At 42.0% G+C, this 24,716-nt stretch overlaps 1 protein-coding gene and 1 pseudogene across 1 annotated transcript in view; one reads left to right on the top strand and one right to left on the bottom strand.

Annotated features, from left to right (window-relative positions):
• Positions 1-2,219: 2,219 nt before the first annotated feature.
• PAPSS2 (3'-phosphoadenosine 5'-phosphosulfate synthase 2) overlaps positions 2,220-24,716 on the bottom strand; it is an 86,538-nt gene continuing 64,041 nt past the window's right edge. The window contains exons 8-12 of the mRNA XM_066243935.1: positions 16,374-16,579; positions 8,874-9,009; positions 7,236-7,504; positions 5,518-5,747; positions 2,220-4,491 (exon numbers count right to left, since the gene is read on the bottom strand). Coding sequence (XP_066100032.1) covers positions 4,350-4,491; positions 5,518-5,747; positions 7,236-7,504; positions 8,874-9,009; positions 16,374-16,579 — 983 coding nt within the window. The 3' untranslated portion in view covers positions 2,220-4,349. The remainder of the gene's footprint in view (positions 4,492-5,517; positions 5,748-7,235; positions 7,505-8,873; positions 9,010-16,373; positions 16,580-24,716) is intronic.
• Positions 10,367-10,483, top strand: LOC136313832 (U6atac minor spliceosomal RNA; annotated as a pseudogene).

Genomic DNA, 24,716 nt, shown 5'->3' on the forward strand with positions numbered 1-24,716 from the left:
CCTATCAGTTTGTTGCTTATGTATTTGAAGGTAATAAAACTATACTGCTCACAAAAATTGGGGGATATTTTAAAATGAATATGAAGTGATAAAATATCCCCTAACTTTTAAAAATTAAATTTTTAAAATAAAATTTATGTATTTCATTAATTGAGGTTGTGTAAAGCCAGGAGCCAGGGCCAAGGCCAAGGCTACCATCAGAGCAGCCCGGCTCTTGCAGGTTCGCATTGGATTCGGACAGTTGGCAAAGAAACAACGGAGCCACAAACTGATGGGTCATAGTCTTTAATTCTAGCTTGCACCCGGCGGGCAAGTAAAAATACACACTGGGCTCCAAAACCCAGTCACATTCAGTGCTCACAAAGCCACTGACTTATCCGAGTTTCCTAGAATCAAAGGTTTGTAGCTCACCAGACTTATTCACCTCTGTTCCCCATCTCCTTCCTTATCCCAAATACAAACTCTACACAAACTGGCATCTCACTCAGCACTCCACCATCTTGGCTGCTTCTCCCGGCCTCCTCCACGTGGCCTTTCTCTGCTCTCCTCTGCTCTCTCTTCTAATGATAATCTCAGGAACCAAGAGCCAAGTCCCGTTCTGCCTCCATTTTATAGTGTAGCTTCACAACCTTTAATCCAATATACAAAATAGGGTAGTCTCTAATACAAAGTCACTTCTCTGAGGCATGATTGGATTGTACCGCCCTACATCAAAAAGGGTAGGAAAGGCTTAATCCCAAAACCAAGCCCCAGGCTACAAGGATTCTCCCTGCCTTTAGCCCACCCCAACACACATTAATATCACCTGGGCAATGGCCTCTTTAACAAAGTGAGCATAATACATTTTATCTGCCCAACAGGTTGGCTTTCACTGCAATGTATCAAAATTAGGAAGTCTGGCAAGGGTGAGAGGCTTGGGGGTGGTGTGGGAAGATCCCTCAGGTACAAAGAGAAGCCGTGAACTGCCACCAAGGTCCTCCTGTGAGAGGGCTGCTTTCTAGTTCAAGACTTCCTTCCATCCATTATTTGCTGGCCCCACAAAAAAGCATTTTTATTTTGTCTTGGTTTTCTGTATCAAACTAAAATGTCCAAACACTAGCCAGTGATCCATTTATTTTTATTTTTTTATAAAGATTTTTAAAATTTATTCATTATAGAGAGGGGAGAGAGAGAGAGAGAGAGAGAGAGAGAGAGAGAGAGAGAGAGAGAAGGGGGGGGAGGAGCAGGAAGCATCAACTTCCATATGTGCCTTGACCAGGCAAGCCCAGGGTTTTTTGAACCGGCAACCTCAGCGTTTCCAGGTTGACACTTTATCCACTGCGCCACCACAGGTCAGGCCCATTTATTTTTAGTAATAATTTCAATACAATTACAATATTAGCAAAAAAAAAAAAAAAATAGGTAGTTCTCTGGAGTAAGAGTGAATTGCTTGTATATCACTATCACTTTCACTTTCTCAAGTAGCCGAATTTGTTTCTTCTGGCAGGGAATTTGGGCTGGAAAGAATTCCTGTGGCCGACACAAGTGTTGATATATTTAGAAGTCCACCATTATCCGACTGACTGATTTACGTACGTCTTTCCAGATCACACTGCCTGCACAGTTCAGCACACTCCCTCAGCGCCACTCACATCTTCATGGACTTACACATGTCCTGCCCTATTTTGTCCTAGTAATTGTTACTGGGAGTGACAATTACGATCTGGAAAGAAAGGGAGGGCAACAGTGGTAGCTTTGAATCGGCTATTACAGCTGTTTTATTTGGAGTGAGGATCAGCAGCATTTTCATTGACCCTCAGGACATTAAGGAGGCAGCTATCCTTTCTGCATACAAAAGTAGCAACTAGTGATGTTGGGGGAGGTGTGGGAGTTACTGCAGAACAAAACAACTGCTTTCATCCTCCCCCCACCCCCGCTGGTAAAACTCCTTGGGGCACTTTGAGAAAAAAGGAACAAGTTAGAAAAAAGAAAATTCATTTTAGATCTTCATGCTCTGATCCTGGGAGAGGTCCCTGAGGAACCAGTCACCTCTGAAGGTATCACTAGAGTGCTTGTGTCCTTTACATCTAGAACCGTTTTTTAAAATTACATGGATAAGGGCAGACAGCCTCGTTATTACGGTCTGAAAGAGCTGCTGCTGTTTCCGATTTAATGAAGTCACAGAGCCCTCAACAGTCAGACTCAACCCCACACTCCGATACAGGCAGAAAGGACTCAGCTTTTATTTTAAGAAATTTATTAAAATAAGAGCAAGCATCAGTTGTACATTCAAATAGTCATTTGCACGGTGTGGTACTAGAGCAGAACCATTTTAAATATATTTAAAAATCACAAAATGTATGGGCTAAGGCACTACATCTTGTCTCATGTTTTCAATAAATACGCCGTTTTTAAAAAAGGCAGTTGTGAGTACCTTTGATTAAATGAATACAGGCACTGGATTTAAAGACAGTTACCCTTTGCTGTGGCCATTGTATATTATTCTCAAAAGAACTTTCATTAGCTAAGATTAGCATTAAAAAAAAAAACTATTTTAAAAATCACAGTTTTCTCTTTCCAGTTTAAGTCTCTTCCAGAGAGACCTGTGTACAGAAGGTACTGCTTCTTCATATACCCTTTAGCACAAGGAATTATGCATAAAGTACAAAAGATTGCATCCCAGGAGGTTAAAGCCATCAGAGGTGGGATGTCTCAGAACAGCAAAAAGTTTTTGGAAAAAAAGTTTTTTCAGGCCCTGGCCAGTTGGCTCAGTGGTGGAGCGTCAGCCTGGCGTGCAGAAGTCCCGGGTTCGATTCCCGGCCAGGGCACACAGGAGAGGCACCCATCTGCTTCTCCACCCCTCCCCCTCTCCTTCCTCTCTCTCTCTCTCTCTCTCTCTTCCCCTCCTGCAGCCGAGGCTCCATTGGAGCAAAGATGGCCCTGGCGCTGGGGATGGCTCCTTAGCCTCTGCCCCAGGCGCTAGAGAGGCTCTAGTCACGGCAGAGTGACGCCCCGGAGGGGCAGAGCCTCGCCCCTGGTGGGCAGAGCCTCGCCCCCTGGTGGGCGTGCCGGGTGGATCCCGGTCGGGCACATGCGGGAGTCTGACTGTCTCTCCCCATTTCTAGCTTCAGAAAAAAAAAAAAAGAAAAGTTTGTTTTTTCAATGGCAGAATTATCAGCTGCGTTTTAAAAACTGGACCTTTCAGCATCCAAGAAGCTTGCTCTGTAAGTGCCCTCTAGTCAAGGGGCTTCGTGAAGCAGTTGAAGGGAATCAACCCGGCTTGTGCGCTGTGTGGCGTTAGAGTAGCAGACCGGGAGCCCCAGGGCCTGGTGCTCATTCGGGGCCACCAGTACTCCCCAGGAGTGCCAGTTCTGTGTGTCTGCTGCACAGTTCAGCAGCTCACAAGGCACGTGCTTGTGCACCCTCTTAGTTCGATCACCTGTCGGATGAAAGGGGTGGCTCTGAAGTTGTCTGCCATCTTGTCCAGGACTAGCAGCTCACTAGTCTGATGATGCGGCTGGTGTTCAGTGTTGGCTGCTGCTGCTGCAGTCCACAGGCACAGCCTCTCCGTGGGACACAAATGACCACAGCAAAGAGGAGAAAAAGAAACTTTGCACAACATTGCCAGTCTGAGCCCTGGGTGGCAATCTTTCATCAAAGCACTTTATGCTGGTCAATGAAAAGACACCATTTAACTGGAGTTATATTATTCATAGAAGTGCATTAAGGCTATTATTAGATAATATAACTAATAATAGTGGCAGAAGTAGGTTGCATAGATCTCTGAGGTTAAATTCACATTTTCACACATTGGGTATCTCCAGTCAGGTCATACTTCAGCATCTAAGAGATGGGGCAGTAAGGCTGTGAGGTGAAATCATTAGGAAGAATCTTATGAGCCACACCTCATTCAGGGTGTGAGGGTTTTTTTTTTTGGGGGGGGGAGGAGTCAGTTGTATAGAAGAGGCTGCTCTTCTGATTTATTTTATTACTGGTATGTGACATTGGGAAAGTACAGGTTGGTGAGACTTAAGCCAGAAAACAGGCTTTACTTTTTAGCATGTAAACTGGATGTATAGTCAAAGCCTTAAGAAATCTAGGACCTATGTGCTCAGATGCAGTAGATAAAACAATTTCATTTTAAAATGATAAACAATAGTGTTTTTTACCTGCTAAGATTTGGTCTTCAGTCTGACTTTTTTCTGTATATATATATATTAAAGTTGGCTTTAAATTTAAGACAATTTTTACTTCATTATAAAAGACTAAAATCAGTCATTGAGGAACCATTGGATTCAAAGCAGCTAATCACAGAAATAGAAAATGGAATCAAAGAGCACTTCAGAAAGAAGCTCAGGATCCACGGGCGTTTAGTTGTTCTTCTCCAGGGACCTGTAATAATCTGTCAGGACTTTCCATGCTTTGGGGGCCATGAAGCCATCTGGGGGGCTTTCTCCTTCCCGGGCCAGCTTCCTCATACGAGTTCCTGAGATGAAGTCATACTCATTGTGCCTGTCACAGGGTAGAAACAAAGAACTCCGTATGGGTAAATAACATCTTCCTTTAAGACTCCTGGAGTAGGTTATGGGTTCCTGAGACCACATTTTTCCCTTCTGTAAAATGCTGCATCTTCTAAAACAGCAATTCGACAAATCTTCAGTTTAGTAAAGGAACTTGCCAAAGAAGGGGAAATAATGGCAGCTATCCATTCAATACTGATTACTGTGTTCTAATATCTCCTCTGTCCAGCAGGTGTCTGCTGCTGCCCTACCCAGTTCTGTGAGCTCTGACTGTGCTGAGTGCACCATAATACTCCTTAAAATCTTTTTCTGCATTGACTTCCTTTCACTTAATGTGCCAAGCACTCAGTGCATGCACAAGAAATGTACATTAAAAAAGAAATCTTTATAGACCATCTACTATATTCAAAGGACTGTACTGGCCCTGGCCGGTTGGCTCAGTGGTAGAGCGTCGGCCTGGCGTGCAGAAGTCCCGGGTTCGATTCCCGGCCAGGGCACACAGGAGAGGCGCCCATCTGCCTCTCCACCCCTCCCCCTCTCCTTCCTCTCTGTCTCTCTCTTCCCCTCCCGCAGCGAGGCTCCATTGGAGCAAAGATGGCCCGGGTGCTGGGGATGGCTCCTTGGCCTCTGCCCCAGGCACTAGAGTGGCTCTGGTCACGACAGAGCGACGCCCCAAGGGGCAGAGCATCGCCCCCTGGTGGGCAGAGCGTCACCCCCTGGTGGGCGTGCCGGGTGGATCCCGGTCGGGCGCATGCGGGAGTCTGTCTGACTGTCTCTCCCCATTTCTAGCTTCAGAAAAATACAAAAAAAAAACCCAACAACAACAACAAAAAAACAAAGGACTGTACTACAACTTTAGGGAACACAAAATGTGTAAGACCAGGTGTTGGCCTTTGAGACACTCCCATTCCAACTAGGAGTGTGTAGAGATGCACCAGAGAGTTTTGCAAAGGACCAAAAATTTGCTTCAACATTCCCGTTATGCAGATGGTGGAAGAATTTTCCTCTGAAAACCTACCTTTCTGGATCATAGAAGTCCATGGCTTTCTTAGCTTTGTTGTAGGCAGCCACTCGGAATGGAATGATTTCCACTGAGGTGAGGCCAGGGGCCATGCTCAGGACCTTGCCCCCGTGAGTGGCTTCATACAGGTCTTTCTTGGTCTCAGGGTGTGGCATGCCTGCAGGGTCCCGGCCCACAATGTAGAAATTGGCCCCTGCAATCATTCGGGACCTACAGTGCCATTGGACCTAGAAAACATCACATAAGGGACATGCTGGTCATCATTGGCCATGTCTGTGGGTCCCTGATTACACACTTTTATTCTGCTTTAAAAGTAACTCAGCAATGTGGGTCAACTAATAATTGCCACAAAGTCAGTGAGGTATCTAAGACTCCAAGCTCTCTTTATCTACTTGCTTATGTTGGGTAGGACAGGAGTTTTAAAGGTAAGAGCCCCCTGCTTTTAGAACCTGGGCTTGTATTTCCTAATTTCTCCAAACAGGCTAGCAGACCGGGAACACTCAGATCTTACTATTTTACAGAACTGTGAAGTTTGCTTCCCATCTCTATTCAGAATGAATCATCACAGTTTAAAGGAAATTACAAACTCCAGTATGTCCAGTCAGGCTGCCAAGAATGAGATAATTAGCTTTCATATGCAGACATGGACTCCAGAGCAACATGGCAGTGGGATTTCAAATGCACTGTTCTCTTTAAAGCCCAGATAGAGATACAGAGGATGGAGAGGAGAGCTAGCAGGCCTGGAACTATGGTGTGGTTGAAGAGAATCAATTTGTTAAACTTAATTTGGGGTATATCAAAGGGTTGAGATCCTTTCAACTTATCATACTTCTCACAAACTTGTTCAAATCTACCACACTGGTGGTTCACGAGACTCTGTTTGATAGGCTCGCTGTGTGATGAAAGGGAGACATTAAGCTTTCAAAGATACTCTCAGTGGGTGTCGAATGTAGCATGGAGAATCACTTAGAGTAACTTTATTTTATTTTAAAATTTTATTTTTTTAATGGGGTGACATCAATAAATCAGAGTACATATATTCAAAGAAAACATGTTCAGGTTATCTTGTCATTCAATTATGTTGCATACCCATCACCCAAAGTCAGATTGTCCTCTGTCACCTTCTATCTAGTTTTCTTTGTGCCCCTCCCCCTCCCCCTTTTCCTCTTTCTCTCTCCCCACCCCCCTTAACCACCACACTTTTATCAATGTCCACTGCAGAGGTCCCCAAACTTTTTACACAGGGGGCCAGTTCATTGTCCCTTAGACCATTGGAGGGCTGCCACATACAGTGCTCCTCTCACTGACCACCAATGAAAGAGGTGCTCCTTCCAGAAGTGTGGCAGGGGGCCGGATAAATGGCCTCAGGGGGCCACATGTGGCCTGCGGGCCGTAGTTTGGGGATGCCTGACTTAGAGTAACTTTAACTTCAGAAAATGAGTATCAGGTTAGACGCAACTTGCCCTGTAACCTAGTTAACTTGCATTATCCACCTGGTACTTGCCAACTCCTATATTCTCAAAGGCAGTGTATATCAGGTTTGATGTGATGTTTCTAGCTCTTTTACAAGCACTAAATGGAAACATAATTAAAGAGAGATGAGAAGATTTCACAATCTGCTCATGATGAAGGATTCCAGAGACTCATTTACTCTTCTAAGTAAAGTTTGAGCCTGTGCTTCTGAGTCCTACAGCCCAGCTCAGAGAACTGCTTACCTCTGTGGGGCCAGCATATAACATAGGAGATGGGAAGATGGCAACGATGGTGGACTTGGGATCCAGGACCCCTTCCTCAAGCACAGCTGCATGCTGCTTCATCCGCCAGTCCAGGGGCACATCATCGTCCTTGGTCCAGCCACCCAGAGGGTGCAGCAGGAGGACCGGGTGCTTGTAGCCCCTCTCCAGGAGTCGGCGGTGGGTGTCCTGCATCAACAGAGCATGGCCATTATGCACAGGATTGCGCAACTGGAAGGCAAACACCGCATCTGGGCAAGGAAAACATAAAAGCCAACGTTAAAGATATACACAGTGTCGCTTGTCTGCAGGAACGGAAAGGTAAATTCAGTTATGTTTCTTGTTCAGTGCATTCATTATATCCACTTGTTTTCAAGAACCGCCTGGAGAATCTGCCTAGGTCTTTAGGGCTGTTACTCCAAAGGTACCAGCCAATGTCAGACTGTGTGGACAGGGACAGGATGCAGAGGCAGGAAACCCTAGGGGAAGAGCCTGACTCAGAAAGAAAACGTTTGTTGCCAGGACCTTTGCGGCAAACTGTGACTCAGGCAGGCATCCACCGAGGGGTATCAGTCCTCTTTACCCTGCTCCAGTGTCTCTTCCCCAGTGGGGTGATGAGGTACATTTCTGGGGCCCGTTCAAGGTCTTAACAATCTAAAGATATAAAATACATTTCATCTTCTCATTAAATAAATATTCAAGCCCTGCCCAGTTGGCTCAGTGGTAGAGTGTTAGTGGCATGTGGATGTCCCAGGTTCAATTCCAGGCAGGGCACATGCCCCCTCCTCCTCTGTCTTTTCTCTCTCTATCTCTCTCTTCCCCTCCAACAGCCATGGCTCAATTGCTTCAAGCAAGTTGGCCCTGGGCACTGAGGATGGCTTGGTGGAGCCTCTGCCTAGGTGCTAAAAATAGCTTGGTTGCCAAGCACCAGCCCAGGACATGCAGAGCCTCTCCCATAGGAGACTTGCCAGGTGGATCTCAGTGTGGGTGCATGCAGGAGTCTGTCTCTGTCTCCCCTCCTCTCACTTAAAAAAAAAAGAAATCTTCAAAATCACTGCACAGAGTGATGGATACTTGAGAGCCTTTATTTTTCTTTCTGGTTATGAAATAATATATAGCCATTATGGAAAACTTGTGAAATACAGAAAAGTGCAAATGGAATAGAAAAAATTACCCATAATATTATCATTACTTTTTTTCTCTCTCTTTTTCAAAATATGTGAAGTGAAACTCTTCCCCTCCCTTGGTCCAGCTCCACCCACCGCAAGAGGCAGCTGCTGTCATCACGGGCAGTTTGGTGGCAGCTGCCAAAGGGAAATAGCTTAGAGTTTTAAAATAATTATACTTTATTTTGTTTTCCAAAGTTATATTACACATATGGTTTTGCAAATTGCTTTTATTGACTTTGGGTATCTTTCTGTGTTGGGGTATATTTTTAACTGCTGGATAGTCTTCCAGTATAGTAGTTAGACTTTATAAACTGTTTCCATATCAATAGATATATCAAGAGATGTTTCCAAGCTTTTTAAAACTAGAAACATGCTGTTCCTGATATCCTTATTTCAGCTATCAGTGGGTGGTGAGGAGTAGTAACGAATTCGTCAGAGCCAGCCTACATACCAGCATTCATTTCTTTACATTTCTGTTTGAGCTCCAGAGGTGTCAGGCGGTACTGGTCCAGCCCATCGTTCCATCTTATTCTCTCAAGCACCTGAAGGTCTCCACCAACCAACCAATCTCCACTTTCCATTATCATCTAGAAAGACAATATTTAAGTTAGCAATTAATATTGATTTCTGTTTATCTAAAAAAAAAAAATGTTCTCCTTCTGGACCAATCTTGGGCTACTGTTGAAGAATTGCCTTGAATTCTTTAGCGTTTCTAGCACTTTTATCAAACTTTTTGGTCTCTCAATCCCTTTATACTCTTAAAAATTATTGAGAATGCCCAAAGAGCTTTTGTTTGACAGAGTTATATCTGTTATTATAATAATAATTATTATTTTACTCAGTAAGAGGAGGGGAGGCAGAGAGACAGACTCCCACATGCACTGGGATGGGGATCCACCTGGCAAGCCCACTAGGGGGCGATGCTCTGCCCACCTGGGACATTGCTCTGTTGCTCAGCAACTTAGCTCTTCTTAGTGCCTAGGGCAGAGTATATGGAACAATACTCAGCACCTGGGGTCTACTCACTTCAATCGAGCAATGGCTGCAGAAGGGGAAGAGAGAGAGAGAGAAGCGAGAGGGGTAGGGATGGAGAAGCAGATGGGATCCTCTGTGTGCCCTGATCTGGAATCAAACCCGGGAAATCCACATGCTGGGCTGAGCTCTACCACTGAGCCAACCAGCCAGGGCCATTATTTTCGATATTAGAAATTAAAGCTGCAAAACAAAATATACCCAGAGGGCTTTCATCACATGGGACAAGGCCAAGCACAGAAAGAGATGGGTAAGCTGGCTGCAGGCCAAAAGCCGACTCTCCACAGTACCATACTCTGGTATGGAACCAAGATGCCTAAATTTGAAACTGGCCTTCCAGATTGTTAATAAAGCATAGTGTCAAAGTACACAGAAAATAGTTTATTTATTAGTTAGATATGTAACTTTTAAAGATGGTATATGTGCTTCTGTTTGTATTTCTATAGTAGGACCCAGAAATGTGAGACTGGTGTGAGGAATGGTCAAACTAATAAAAAAAGAAGTCCTGGCTGGTTGGCTCAGTGGCAGAGTGTCGGCCTGGCTTGGGGATGTCCCACGTTTGTTTCTGTTCAGGGCACACAGGAGAAGCACCTATCTGCTTTTCCAACCCTCCCCCTTTTACATCTCTCTCTCTCTATCTCTCTTTCTCTCTCTTCCACTCCTACAGCCATGGCTCGATTGGAGTGAGTAGGCCCTGGGCACTGAGGATGGTTCCATGGCCTCTGCCTCAGGTACTAAGAAGAGCTCGGTTGCTGAGCAACAGAGCAATGCCCCAGATGGGCAGAGCATTGTCCCCTAGTGGGCTTGCCCAGTGGATCCTGGTTGGAGCGCATGCTGAAGTCTGTCTCTGCCACCCTTCTTCTCACTGAATAAAAATAAATAAATAAAAGTAAGGAAAAAGAAACCATGATAGTGCTGGATGAAATGAGAGAAGGTCTGCACTCCCCTCAACAAGGACGTAAGGGCCTTGGGCCTGACGACAAAGTTGAGGCACTGCCACCTAATTTGTGGCATCTACCCATGGTTCATGCATTGTGCACGTTCAACTTATACACTGTTATATGTCAATTATATCTCAAACTCACAAAGAAAGAGAAATGACCTTTGTTTTTTCTATAAACTTATTTTGCAGAACAATCAATTACAACTTAGAGCAAATGTCAACAGTATTGGGAAACCCAGAGTAGAGAGAGGGTGATTGTATAAGGGATTTGGTTATGTTTTCATGGCCCCTAAACTCTGTGCTTAGGAAAATCTTAACAATACTATTTTGATACCTATACTTACACATTTCCTTTCTCCTCATTGCTTAAGTTAGACTATAGATAAACTTTTGGAAGGTTTAAGAACCCAAATCCCTATGAGTATTCAATAGTAACTCATACTAGACACTGGGGGTCCATCCTATTCTGGTTCTATCCCTAAGGCAACACTGAACCAATTTCATTCACTACCTAACCCCTAAAAATGTGCCTGTTTGAAGATCAATGCTGAAACTATGTTTTTGGTTTCTCTGGGATAGAAAGGGACAAAAGATATCTCTCCAAGGTGATCCAATGGTCTCCAAAACTGTAGTCCTCAAAACTCTGACTCTGCCTAATTTCCTAGAAGTTCCCACTTCCTGCCAAAGACAGATGGGGAGCCATACACAGCTGCAGATTTTGCAGAACTGCAAACACAGAGAGAAATGAGGAACAAGCTTTTAGGGAGGCTAGTGTCTGACTAGGTGGTGGTGCAGTGAATATAGCGGTCAAGTCACGCCTGAGAAGCAATCAATGAACAACTAAAGTGCTACAACTACGAGTTCAGGAGTCTCTCTGCCTTCCTGTCTGTCGCTCTCTTAAAAAAAAATGAAGATAAAAAAGGGAGGCTAGTGCTGTAGTGAAAGGGAAATTGGGCTTGGAATCAGACAACAGGAATGCATAAAAGAGGATGAAGACCATTAAATGGTGAAATGGCTCAAAGAGGGCAAGGAAAGGAAGACTTGAAAGAAACAACAGTGGATAGAGCATTGATCTGGGATTCTGAGGACTCAGGTTTGAAACCCCAAGGTCACCAGTTTGAGTGCAGGCTCACTGGCTCGAGCGTGGGGTCACCGGCTAGGGTTTAGTATTGTAGACATGACCCCATGATCACTGGCTTGAGCTCAAAGGTCACTGGCTTGGAGCCCAAGGTTGCTGGTTTGAGCTCAAGGTCACTGGCTTGGCTGGAGCCTCCCCATCAAGGCACATATGAGAAGTAATCAGTGAACAACAAAGGTGCTGCAATTACAAGTTGATGCTTCTCATCTCTCCTCCTGTCTGTCTCTGCCTCTCTCTATCTCTTTCTCTTGCATAGAAGGAAGGAAGGAAGGGAGGGAGGAAGGGAGGGAGGGAGGGAGGGAAGAAAGAGAAAGAAAGAAAGAAAGAAAGAAAGAGAAAGAAAGAAAGAAAGAAAGAAAGAAAGAAAGAAAGAAAGAAAGAAAGAAAAACTTAAAAATGAAGAGGGAATCCACAAACTGGAAGGAAAGGAACATCTGAGGGCAGGAAGGGGCAGAGGTCAGAATGAAAAGGAGAAGGGAAAGAAGAGAAAGAAAACAGAAGGAAGGCAATTGTGGGTTTAGGAAAATAAAGTCGTGATGAAATAGTTCAGAGAACAGAATTGAGAGGAAACACTAACATGTGATACAAGTGGAGAATATGTATTCATTCCTGTGATTGATATCTGTCATAATCATACAATTCCGGAGCTGTAAGGAAACTGTAAGTCATGTGGACTTAAGGCCCTAATTTTCAGATAAGAAGGCAGTTTTACACAGGGGAAGTGGCAGAGTTCAAGTGCACATAGCTGTCAGCTAGGACCCAAATCTAGGACTCCTCCACACCAGGCCCTCTTCCTTCTGCACCTACTGTCCCTCATCAGTGGTCTCCATGCTGATATTTCAGCATGGCTTTCAAAGGCATCTTCCATTCATCCTCCATCCAGTCAGCACTTACTATGTGCCAGGCCCTGGGCTTGCTGCTGGGGATTTGGATGTGTTCCTTGATCTCATGGTTTGGTAGTCGGAGTGGCGTGACAGAAGAGTAAATGGGTAACAATACTGTGGGACAGGTATGGACCGGAAAAGGGCAAAGTACTCTGGAAGGACAAAGAAATGGCACCTAGTCAGGCTTATAGATCGTGGGAGTAAGGCCAACTTAAATGGGAAAGAACAAACAAAGAGTGTGAGGCAGGGGTGAAGGAACAGTGTCCTAGGTTGAGAAACTAGCATGTGCAAAAGTTAGAGAGAGGATGATGAGTGGTGAGAATGACTGGCGGTGGTGATAAGAGATAATATGAAGTCAGATCTTTACAAAGAATTCCCAAATAAAGCTTGAATAGTCCACTGTAACCAAAAATGGAGAAAGGATCAGAGAGAAGTAAGGCAAGAGAAAGGGAAGAAATGCAATATCCTGGCACAGGCTGGAACAGGAAGGAGGTGGACAAGTTGAAGCAACACAAGAAGTAAATATCTGGATTGGTGACTGAACGAACAAGGGAGAAGGCAGAAGTATGAATGATATTCAGGTTTGGGACATGGCCAACGTTTGGATGGTGGAGCTGCTCACTTGACCTGGGAAACACGGGAGAGGAATCAGGTTAGGGGAGAAGGTGCATATGCTGAGTGTGAGATGCTTGCAGGATCTAACCAGGTGGAGCCATATGGACAGTGCTCTGGGTAATAATCTAACGCAGTGGTTCTCCACCACACAGTACCTGAGAATCACAGGGAAGTTTACCCTCCAATACCCAGAATTGACCCCAAGACATTAAAATCTGTGAGGGTGGGGTGGATCCAGCCATGAATCATTTGTAAAGGTCGGGTGATTTTGTTTATCGAATTGACCACATTGTCCTCACTGCAGAGCTAAAGGGAAGTCATGCTCTGTTCTCTGGGTTTCTACATTTGCAAAGTGGGAGTAATGATTCTTAGCTAATTCACAAGAGCCTTGTGAGAAACCACTACTGTTTGGAAAAGCTTTGAGAGCCATGGATGACAGGCAACATGGCTTCTCCAACCGTTATTTTTATAGGTTTCACCTGTTCCTCACGCTTTCATCTGTGATCATGTCACATGGTTCCACGTTAGTGACTCAAGAGAGAGGGTTGGGATGACTTGAATGGAAGGTCAGTGACGTCAGTGAAGAGCAATGCAACAGTGGCAGGCCATTTCTTTGGTGACTCTGACCATTTCCCATGCAAATATCACTCCTAGTGCCACATGGAAATACAAGAAGATCTATGATTGCTTTTGGAAGAAATTACTTATGGGAGGTTTGGGTTTTGTTTTTTTTTTTTTTAAAGTTTATTTCTGTATTCTCTGTATTCTCAGCACATGCCAGGGTTTTTTTTACAGAGACAGAGAGAGAGTCAGAGTGAGGGATAGACAGGGACAGACAGACAGGGACGGAGAAATGAGAAGCACCAATCATTAGTATTTCATTGCGCATTGCAACAGCTTAGTTGTTCATTGATTGCTTTCTCATATGTGCCTTGACCGTGAGTCCTTCAGCAGACTGAGTAACCCCTTGCTTGAGCCAGCGACCTTGGGTCCAAGCTGGTGAATTTTTACTCAAACCAGATGAGCCCATGCTCAAGCTGGCGACCTTTAGGTCTCGAACCTGGGTCTTCCATATCCCAGTCCAACGCTCTGTCCGCTGTGCCACCGCCTGGTCAGGCGCTTTGTTTGTTTTTAACATGTTTAAGTACTACATGTATTACAAGGTGCTAAAAAAAATACAATGCAGAGACTTTCCCAATAAAACTCGTGTTGTGTGTCTGGTAAACACCCCTCCAGCACTCGAAGTGTAGTGTATACAGGCCGAGTGGCTTTCTCTCTCTGGTTATCCATGGCATATTTCTCGCCACAGTAGCTAGCTCACTGGGAATGTTTACAGAATCCCTCCAATAACTTAATGAGACAGAGTCACAGGCTGTATTGTCAAGGCCACAACCACATCACCACTCTCCCTGGCCTCTAAGAATTTCTGACCTTCAACTGGCAACACATGATGCAAGACAAGATGAAAGTAAATAATTACTTAAGACAGGGGTCCCCAAACTTTTTACACAGGGGGCCAGTTCACTGTCCCTCAGACCATTGGAGGGCCGGACTATTAAAAAAAACTATGAACAAATCCCTATGCACACTGCACATATCTTATTTTAAAGTAAAAAAACAAAACAGGAACAAATACAATATTTAAAATAAAGAACAAGTAAATTTAAATCAACAAACTGACCAGTATTTCAATGGGAACTATGCTCCTCTCACTGACCACCAATGAAAGAGGTGCCTCTTCTGGAAGTGCGGCAGGGGCCGGATAAATGGCCTCAGGGGGCCGCATGTGGCCCGCGGGCTGTAGTTTGGGGACCCCTGACTTAAGAGCTTCCTTAGGTTTTGCTTGGTTGGTTGATGTTTTCTTTCTTTTTTCATTTCTCCTTTTAGTGCTAATCATGTGGATGTGGATGTCAGGCCCAAAGAGTGGACATACCTGATCTAGCATGATGACTGGCAACTAACTATTCCTTAGGTCACTAAGTGAAAATGAGATCATAAACCTGTTTGATTACTATCAGAAATGAAGCAGGCATAAACAAGACCCAGAACACAATTCTTCAAACAGCTCAACATCCAGCAATTTCCAGGACAGTCTGCCAACCTTTGGGACACAAACTATTCATATGGCTTTGAGCTAGATGTGCATTACGATTAAAGATGATTATCTACAGGGTGGAGAGTTGGGTCCAATAAGTAAAAAGCTGCTTTGCAGCCAACTGACCTCTTGTATCACAGGCTGCCACCAGTGGCCTTGAAGGACCCTTCCTATCTTGTGACATTTCATAACTGGGGAAAAAAACTAAGACAATTTTGCCCAACAGAGTCAGATCAGTTAATTAAGCATCCATTTTTCAGGGTCTCATAGCTGAAAGAGGTTTTAGGTTTATTTTGAGTCTGGACCCCTCCTTTTATAAATGAAGAAACTGAGGCCCGGAGAGATGATGTGCTCTGTAGAGTTTTCTGGGCCTCAAATTGCTACCTATTCCAGTGAACTTTCTAAAAATTAGTAACCCCAACTAGAGAATTTGACATATTAAATTTGCAGTGTATGTCTTTTTAAATTTCAACCCTAATTAATGCTTTAATCTTGGATGAGGAATGATTTTTACATTTGATTTCACATATTTTTTTTTATAGGAAATGAACCACCTCCAACAATTCCATACCATCCTACACTCCCACCCACCCCATTACCAAAAACAATTAAAAACTGTGAAGGAATTTGAGGAATATTCATCTATTTTGCCTTTAGGCAGGATAGACTTAAAATGATCCTAATCAAATACATTTTTTAAGCTAAAAAATATCCGGTGATGAAAATGTGGTATCTTCCCTCTGGAATCTTGTCCAACATCTGTACTGATTTTTGTTTACTGAAAGAATGTCATTGATCCCTGCCCTGGCCACAGAACAGGAACTCTTGAGTCTCTTTCCAGTAGTTGGTTGGATCCATTCTGTATGAGGAAAGTGAGTTCCCTTGTGAATTTTGAAGATGGACAGGGCTGCGAGATCTGGCTTTGGTTTTGTGCCTAGTTACAATTACTCATGATGCTAGACTAAATTATCTACCCAGTCCAGTTGTTTCCCATTCAGCTGAGGGAGCCGGACACATCACAAGATCCAAGTACACAGATCTTTTAGACCAACCCTCAAAATAAAAACATTCCTTTGCCCCTTTCTAAAAAGATCTCCAAGGCAAAGCCAGAAAAATCTCTCTTGGAAATGAATTCTTTCATCTAACCCATTTTTCTAAGTCCTTCAGTGAAGGAATTAAAAAGAACTATTTTGACCCTAAGTTGAAGGAAATCAAGAAAACTTTTCAAATGTCTGGCAACTTACTTTGATATGGGGATGTTTTGCACACGTTGTGCCCCACACTCGGGAGCAACGCTCTTCTTTTCTATGTTCATAGAATTCAGGGTTTTGTAAGATAGCCACCCTCCCTCCACCGTATGTCAGGACGAACTTGCTGCACTCTTCCAGCCGTGTCTTATCATCCGTGGAGATAGGCAGCACGATGGGAATGCTCAGGTTGATCACTCCATCTGTAGAAAGAGCCATGTGGGGTGTGAATATGGGATACAAAGTGTACTGTCCTATAAGGATGATGCAGATGTGCACAATGTCCCTTCCAAATATTTCCTGCAATGGATTTTCAGACCTAAATCCAATATGGTTGTGTTAACTGCACCGGTTTCTCTAGAGCAGTGTTTCCCAACCTTTTTTTGTGCCATGCCCCACCTTAACCTTTCTAAAATTTTTATGTCCCCCCCTATGTAACATACATCACTTTTAACATTAAAAAATTGATTTGTTCACTTAATAAACATAAATGATAGGTTCTAGGAAGAAATCACTATGAAATTGTTAACAAAACACAGTAAGTAAAATTTCAAAACATATAATGAAAAACAGAAATTTAAATTCCAAATAATTTTAATACATATTTTTCTATATTAATTTATTATATTAATTTAGTGTGATCCTTGCACTTGATGCTTGCTGCACAGAGATTTTATATTAGGTTCCAATTTGGTTAGCTTTAGTCTCAAGTCTCCACATTGTGTTATATCCAGCCGATTTAATTAAATTCAATGTGACATAGAGTAAATGTATACTAAAAATTTATATTTATTTAAATGTATATAACACATTTACTACACTACCACCACAAATCAAAAGCTATCTATTTTTTTTCCACTTGACAAAATTTTCTGGAAAGTTATGCTTCTAAAATTAAAATTGTCGTGCATGCACTATTATAGCCCCAATAATATTTATAAAATATTAGTGCTTTCTAGCCCCGATGCAAGAAGTACTTAATAAAGAGTTTAATATTGATAAAAATAAAATAAAATACTTACCAATTATATCTATACAATATATATATGTATATTTATTAAATCAACGAGCTTTTACAACAGTTTTGACTGACACTTATTTCAAATTAACACCAACTGAATGATGTGAAACACTACAGAAGTTGCGATGGGCCAATTAGGTGAGAATAACTGCGTTGTTTAGCGAGTTTTTAAAACGTCCGGGGTTCCCCATGGCAGACAGCACGCTCTGTGGTGAACCCAGGACGAAGTTTACTTGACGACGCCAATCACCCAGTTGATATTTTGGTCTCGTCAAACTAAATTATACTTAATAATTATTTACTGCAATTATTTAAGAATTGCATTTTTGTTAAATTTGGCACCGATATCTAGCATTGCATTTAAATGGCCCGGGGCGAAAGAGTTAAAGTCATGTCGAGTCCATTTTCAAATTGCCCCCCTTAACTATCGAATTGCCCCCCTGTGGGGCGTGGGCCCCACGTTGGGAAACACCGCTCTAGAGTCTATCTATGAGAGAAGTCCTTGAGGGACTTCTCAAAGCAGGAGATAGGGCATTTGCGAAAAAAATGGGCTGAGTTTTAAATCATGAAGGTTGCTTCAGTAATTTGGGGGTCCAGGATGGGGTGTCTCCCTTCTGGGTTCTCTTTTTAAAGCTTGATCCCAACCTCAATGCACTAGAAAGTTTCAAGTCTTTAAAACCCCAATTAGCCTGACCAGGTGGTGGTGCAGTGGATAGAGTGTTGGCCTGGGATGCTGAAGACCCAGGTTCAAAACTCCAAGATCACCAGCTTGAGCATGGGTTCATCTGGCTTGAACACGGGCTCACCATCTTGAGCACAGGGTTGCCGGCTTGAGCGTGGGATCATAGACATAACACCATGATTGCTGGCTTGAGCCCAAAGGTTGCTGGCTTGAGCCCAAGGTTACTGGCTTGAGCAAGGGGTCACTGGCTCAGCTGGAGTCCCTGGTCAAGGCACACATGAGAAAGCAATCAATGAACTAAGGTGCTGCAACTATAAGTTGGTGCTTCCCATCTCTCTCCCTTACTGTCTGTCTCTCGCTAAAAAAAGAAAAAGAAAAAAAAAAAGAACCAAGACAAAACATCTAGTCTTTCTTGGAAGTGAACCTTGTAACAACATTGGTAAGTCTCTGTTTAGGCTCTAATTACACTGCTACGCACTGAATTGAAAAAGGAAAAAAAAAATCAGACAATTAATAGTAGCAACAGACCCACAAACAAGGCATCCTCTTGATGCAGTTCCCTGTGCTCCAGGCACAGCATCACCTTTAAATATTTCTGAAAAGCCTTACCTGGGAATCACAATTCTTGCTAGCTTAACCACAATGGGTAATTATCAGCCAGAAAACAGGGAGGAGTCAAAAACATGACGTGTTTTTACTAAAGCTGATGCACTTTGGAGAGTGAGACCCTTTCACCTTTATGCTGAGTCTCTTACTGTAAAAGGTATTTGAGTAAACTGCATATTCTGGTTTCTTAGCATACAACACGACAAACTAGATGGTGTGGTAAGTGGTGTTCTGAAAACTTACATTTGCACCGCAAGAAATATCAAATGATAGCTTGACCATAAAGGAAGAGTCAGGAAAACTATTTAAAAACAGAGATAGAAACTGTGATGATTAATCTTACGTGTCAACTTGGCTAGGCTACAGTCCCCAGGTATTTTAGTCAAACATTATTCTAGATTTCAAACATTTCTCTGAATGTATTTTTAGATGAGATTAACAATTAAGCCAGCCGACTGAGAGGAAAGCAGAATACCCCCTGCCCCATGTTGTGGTAGGTCTCATCTAATCAGTTGAAGTCTTTAATAGAAAGGGTCTGACCTCCTAGGAAGAAATGGGAATTCTTCCAGCAGACTAACATTTTTTAAATTGAATTTATTGGGGTGACATTGGTTAATAAAATTATATAGGCTTCCGGTATACAATTCTATAATACAGGCAGTCCCTGGATTATGAACAAGATCGATTTTGGAGGTTCATTTTTAAATTGATTTTGTATGTAAGTGGGAACAGGTACTTTATTTGCTTATTAAATGCAACTTAGACAGATGTTTGTCTTAACATAGTATTTATTTTTACTTTTCTGTACATATAAATACTTAACCATTTTTAAACATACAGAACCTATCTCGTTCATAACACTGGCTGTACAAGCAGACTGCCTTTGGACTAGAACTGTTACGTAATCTTCCCTGGGTCTAAAGCCTACCAGACTACCCTGCAGACAGATTTTGGACTTGTCAAGCCTCCACAACTGCCTGGATCAATTCCTTAAAATAAATCTCTCTCTTTCTCTTTCTCTTGCCTGTTTCTCTTTCTCTGGAATAAACTGCATGAATACAAAAACTAAACATACCGAGTCATGTGGGGTACAGCAGTGTAGGGCTAATGACCCCTCTGGTCTCCCAGTCTTCAGAGCACCATTATATTAGAGCTCAGCCTAATAACTATCATAAATAATGATAATGGAGTCATTTTTAAAAGTTTCCTTATGTTTAACACATTCTTTTTTTCTTTAAGTAAATAAAAGTTTGTTTGGTCTTTTCAGAAAAACATTTTTTTAACGTTTCTAGATAAAATGGTTAAAAGGTGTAGTTGTGTTTTTGGAGGCTTAAACAGATACAGTTTGGCTCCCTAGAAATAGCTAATGTTTTAATGAAGCCAGATAATTAATGTAAAAGAAATCACACAACTGTTTTTCCCTCCTTTGTAATGCAGCCCTAGCATTCTAAGGAATATGTCAATGTCACAGCTGTACTCACAGGTAAGAAAACAGAGGCACTAAAGAAGGTTAGGGAGATTGCTGGGGAGTTCCAAGTTCAAGACTCACAAGAAAATTAGAAGAAGGTGAAGAAAGTAAACATGAGCTCCAGAGAAAACAAATGCAGTTACTTGTGGATTTGAGGAAATATACAATAGATTAATGGCGCCTTTTAAACCTAACTTTTAAAATCAAACATTGAGAATGCCTCTGACAGAATTAAAGATCTGAGATCTGGGTTCTGTTTGGGGAGGGGCAGAACACTCTTTCCAGCAGCTATGAAGCCAAAGTCTGCAGGCATCTCAGTCCACACCTTCCACATCCTCTCTAAATTACTAGGATGTAAAGAATGTCACAGGGTATAGACAGCAACTGCCAGCAATAAAGAAACCCTATCATAAAATCCTGCAAGCTGCTCTGGGAGCCCTTATAAACCGAAAGGGAGATTCTGTGCCCAGAAAGGAATGGGTTTTGACATTTAAATAATTCCTTTGTTTCAAAGTTCATAGGCAATAAGAGCAAGCCAAGCCCTGCGCAGAGAACATTAGCTCAGTCAGGCTTTCTCCCCTTTACTACCTGAGTCATTCACCTTCTCTGGGCTCAATGTCCCCGCTTGAAAACTGGGATAATAAACATCATGTGTTTCCCTGCGTTGCTGCGAGGAGACGTACTGCAAAGCACTGTGTCAGTGGAGTTCATGGTGAAAGATAATTATAATCTGATTGCATAGTCCAATTGAGAAAAGGAAAGGTTAACAATAAACCTTCAAAGATACTAATGACCTAGTTAGAAATCATGCTTTCTGTGGATTGTGGATTATTGACCACACTGTTTATGAAGACTGACTTGACCAAAAGAAAGTAAAATAAAATGCAAAGCAAAGGATGGGCAGGATGCTGGAGCAAGCCTAGCTCTGACTGCAGCACACTTGTAGCAGTGTCTTCCCTCAATTATTCTGGGTTGAAATCCAAGGAATACTGTACTCTACTTTCCTGTTGCAATCGCCTCCTTTGGTCCACTAGGTTCTTTCCCAGTGTAGCCTCAGATCCACCTTTACCTTGTCCTTGAGTGAAAATCCAAACCGAGGAATCAGCACTCCCCGACCAGAATGTGAAGATAAGAGAGCTAATCTGTGGGATGTTATGGAAAGAAGTTCTACCGAGTCATAATGCCAGCTGATCTCATACTCTTGTGGCTACAGCTCCACACAAGTATAAGCATATTTACTGTGGTTTACCTATTGTTAACTTTATACACTTTTTCTAACACAAAAACTTATCCAACAATTTAACTCTTGCTGAAACAACCTCTATAGTTTTAAATATTGACTAGGGTTTTTAGCTTTTTTTCTATCTTGTGTTTAAAGCTCTCGTGGGAGAAGCCTTGGTTATTTTACCGCACTATACTTCACTTTAGAAAAGGGTATTGTGACTTTTTAGCGATGGTTATCCCAACATATAACTTCGTGTTCAATTGAATAATTTTGCTTTTGCTTTACATATTTTTCAAGCCTTTTGGTTGAACCTTGTAGAGCTACTTATTGGTCATTTTGGGCTGTTCCTCAGAAAAAACAAAATTACTTTTTTAAAATTTATTAATTCTTTTTTAGGCAGAGAAAGAAGGAGAGAGAGAGAGAAATATCAATTTATTGTTCCACTTATTCATGTTTTCATTGGTTGATTCTAGTATGTGCCCTGACGAGTGACTGAACCCATAACCTTGGCATATCAGAACGATGCTCTAACCAACTGAGCTAAATGACTTTTTATTGCTTATCTAGGCTTTTTAAAGAAAAAACAACAATGATGAAAACAATGCCACAGATAAATGATATTTTCAGAATTTCATCTTCTCATTCTGGTACAGCACAGAAGTTTACACTCACACAGCAAGTACGTGTTTATTCTCAGTTCTGTAATTGTCAATCATCACAGCTTGATATTGAACTCACACATAATCACGTATCACAACAAATGAAGTATGATCATTCACAACCCAACCAGGTGCATCCACTTTAAACTGCATCTAAAATTCATTTATCCTTCAGCAATTAAAAATGTTTTATAAATGCAATAGAAAAAAATTTCCAGATTTGTGAAACTATAATGAGGACCAACACTCAGTAACTAGAAGTAACTAGCACAGAAAATCATAAACTTTTAAAATCTCAGGAACAAAATGTGCCACAATTTAGAAACGAGTTTACTTTTGTCAGCCAAACACAACATAAACAACAGCTGCATCTGATCCAGAAATTTCCTGTTATTTGGATTCCAGTCAACAGAAGAATGTAGCATTATTCTATTATAACTGGTTGGATCATGAACTGTTGGCAATTCTAACTAGTTCACTTGGATTTTTTTTTAGTTAGGTTCTCAACCATTTCTAATTAATATAACTACTTATAAGAATTTAATTACTTGGAAAGTTAAAGTATATACCAGAACCGACCATGACTAGAAAAATACAAATACAATTAAGAAACATATTTTCAGCTTTCCACCAAAATAATCTTAAAACAACAATGTTAAAATAGACTGCACACGCATGCAGCACAGAAATATACTAAGCTCTTTGCTATTCCTATTTTAGGAAATAGAGACTATATGATGGAAAACACCTGGTGAAACCAGTTTTGTACTGGATATTATTCAAAACAATCCAAAAGCATTATTTCCAATGAATATCTGTTTTAAAAATAATTTTAACCATATGCCAATGGCTCCTCCAACTGCAAAGAGAAGTTGTCTCTTGCGAATATGTGACGGTATAACTATTGGAAGTTTCAGACCAGGCTTTGGGAGAAGGTATAGAATCCTAGATGTTTAGAGGACATGAAAATATGCTCTGTAGAATAAACACAAATGGTAGGGCCAGGATAACCTGGATTTGAATCGAGACTTCAAGTGAGTTATTTAATCTTTGCAATACTTATTTCCTCATATGCACATCTTCATAGTGGCATTATCCAGATTAAGTATGATGTCCTATAAATATATGCTGACCATACAGAAGGAAAGCCCTCGAGTCCCGTCTTACAAACTCAGAGCCACGAACGACTTACATTTAAAAGATCAAGTTTCACAAGGCTGCCATAATTTGACCCTACTTGGGGCTACCAGTTAAGAGCACAAACTTTGAGGGTGCTATATTGAGTGGGACACTTTAATCCATGTTAATACTATAAATTTAAAATTTTAATAAAAAATATAAAAGGAAAATAAAAATTAAAAAGAGAGAGAGAGAGAGAGAGAGAGAGGGAGAGATGAGGCTGTATCTTGCTAACAACAGTGAGTCCAGTGACATTTCAACTTCATAATAGTCTTAAAAAACAACAACCCACATCCATAGTAAAAACTAGCAGCCTATAAGCAACCAGAAAAAACCTTGGGCTCTCTCAAAGCCTTAACCATGCCTCAAAATTGTCACTATATTTGCTGATGTTAACTAGACTTATTATGGTGATGATTTCTCAATATATATAAACATCAAATCCTTATGTTGTATACCTAAAAGTAATATAATGTTACATATAAATTATATTTCAATAAAAAGGCAGTATAAAGGAAAAAAAAAGAACACAAACTTGAAGTGCCGGTTTAAAATTTAGATGTGACATTTTATGATTAGAGAGTCTGTGACAACCCCAAAACTATATTTCCAGTGACAAATAAAATGATACAATATATCGACATGACAGTAGATCTTTGAGTACTATAGGGAGTAACTCATATAATACAATCATCAAAAACACTAAAAAATTATATATTTTTTTGCTTTTGGACTGAGTAATCTATTACTATTATTATTATTGTTACTGATTTTAAGGAGAGAGGAAGAGAGAGAGAGAGAGAGAGAGAGAGAGAGAGAGAGAGAAACAAATGATTTGTTGTTCCACTTATTTATGCATTCATTGGTTGTCTCCTGTATGTGCCCTGACCAGGGATCAAACCACAACCTTGGCATAATGGATGATGCTCTAACCAATTTAGGGGGCAATGTGAACCTTTAAGAAAATTAAAACCAGAGGCCCTGGCCGGTTTGCTCAGTGGTAGAGCGTCAGCCTGGCGTGCAGAGGTCCCGAGTTCGATTCCCAGCCAGGGCACACAGGGGAAGCGCCCATCTGCTTCTCCATCCCTTCCCATCTCCTTCCTCTCTGTCTCTCTCTTCCCCTCCCGCAGCCAAGGCTCCATTGGAGCAAAGATGGCCCGGGCGCTGGGGATGGCTCCTTGGCCTCTGCCCCAGGCGCTAGAGTGGCTCTGGTGGCGACAGAGCGACCCTCCCGGAGGGGCAGAGCATCACCCCCTGGTGGGCAGAGCGTCGCCCCCTGGTCGGCGCGCCCCCGGGTGGATCCCGGTCGGGCGCATGAGGGAGTCTGTCTGACTGTCTCTCCCCATTTCTAGCTTCCGAAAAATACAAAAAAAAAAAAAAAAAAAATTTAAAACCAACAAAATATTTTTAGGAGATATGGTTATAATAAAAAAAAAATAGTGCCTACAGATTGTAGGTGATTAAGAAATTTGCAATTCTTTGTCTACAGAAATTATTTCA

This window comes from Saccopteryx bilineata, chromosome 9, assembly GCF_036850765.1.
Source record: "Saccopteryx bilineata isolate mSacBil1 chromosome 9, mSacBil1_pri_phased_curated, whole genome shotgun sequence".
In the NCBI taxonomy this organism is placed as follows: domain Eukaryota; kingdom Metazoa; phylum Chordata; class Mammalia; order Chiroptera; family Emballonuridae; genus Saccopteryx; species Saccopteryx bilineata.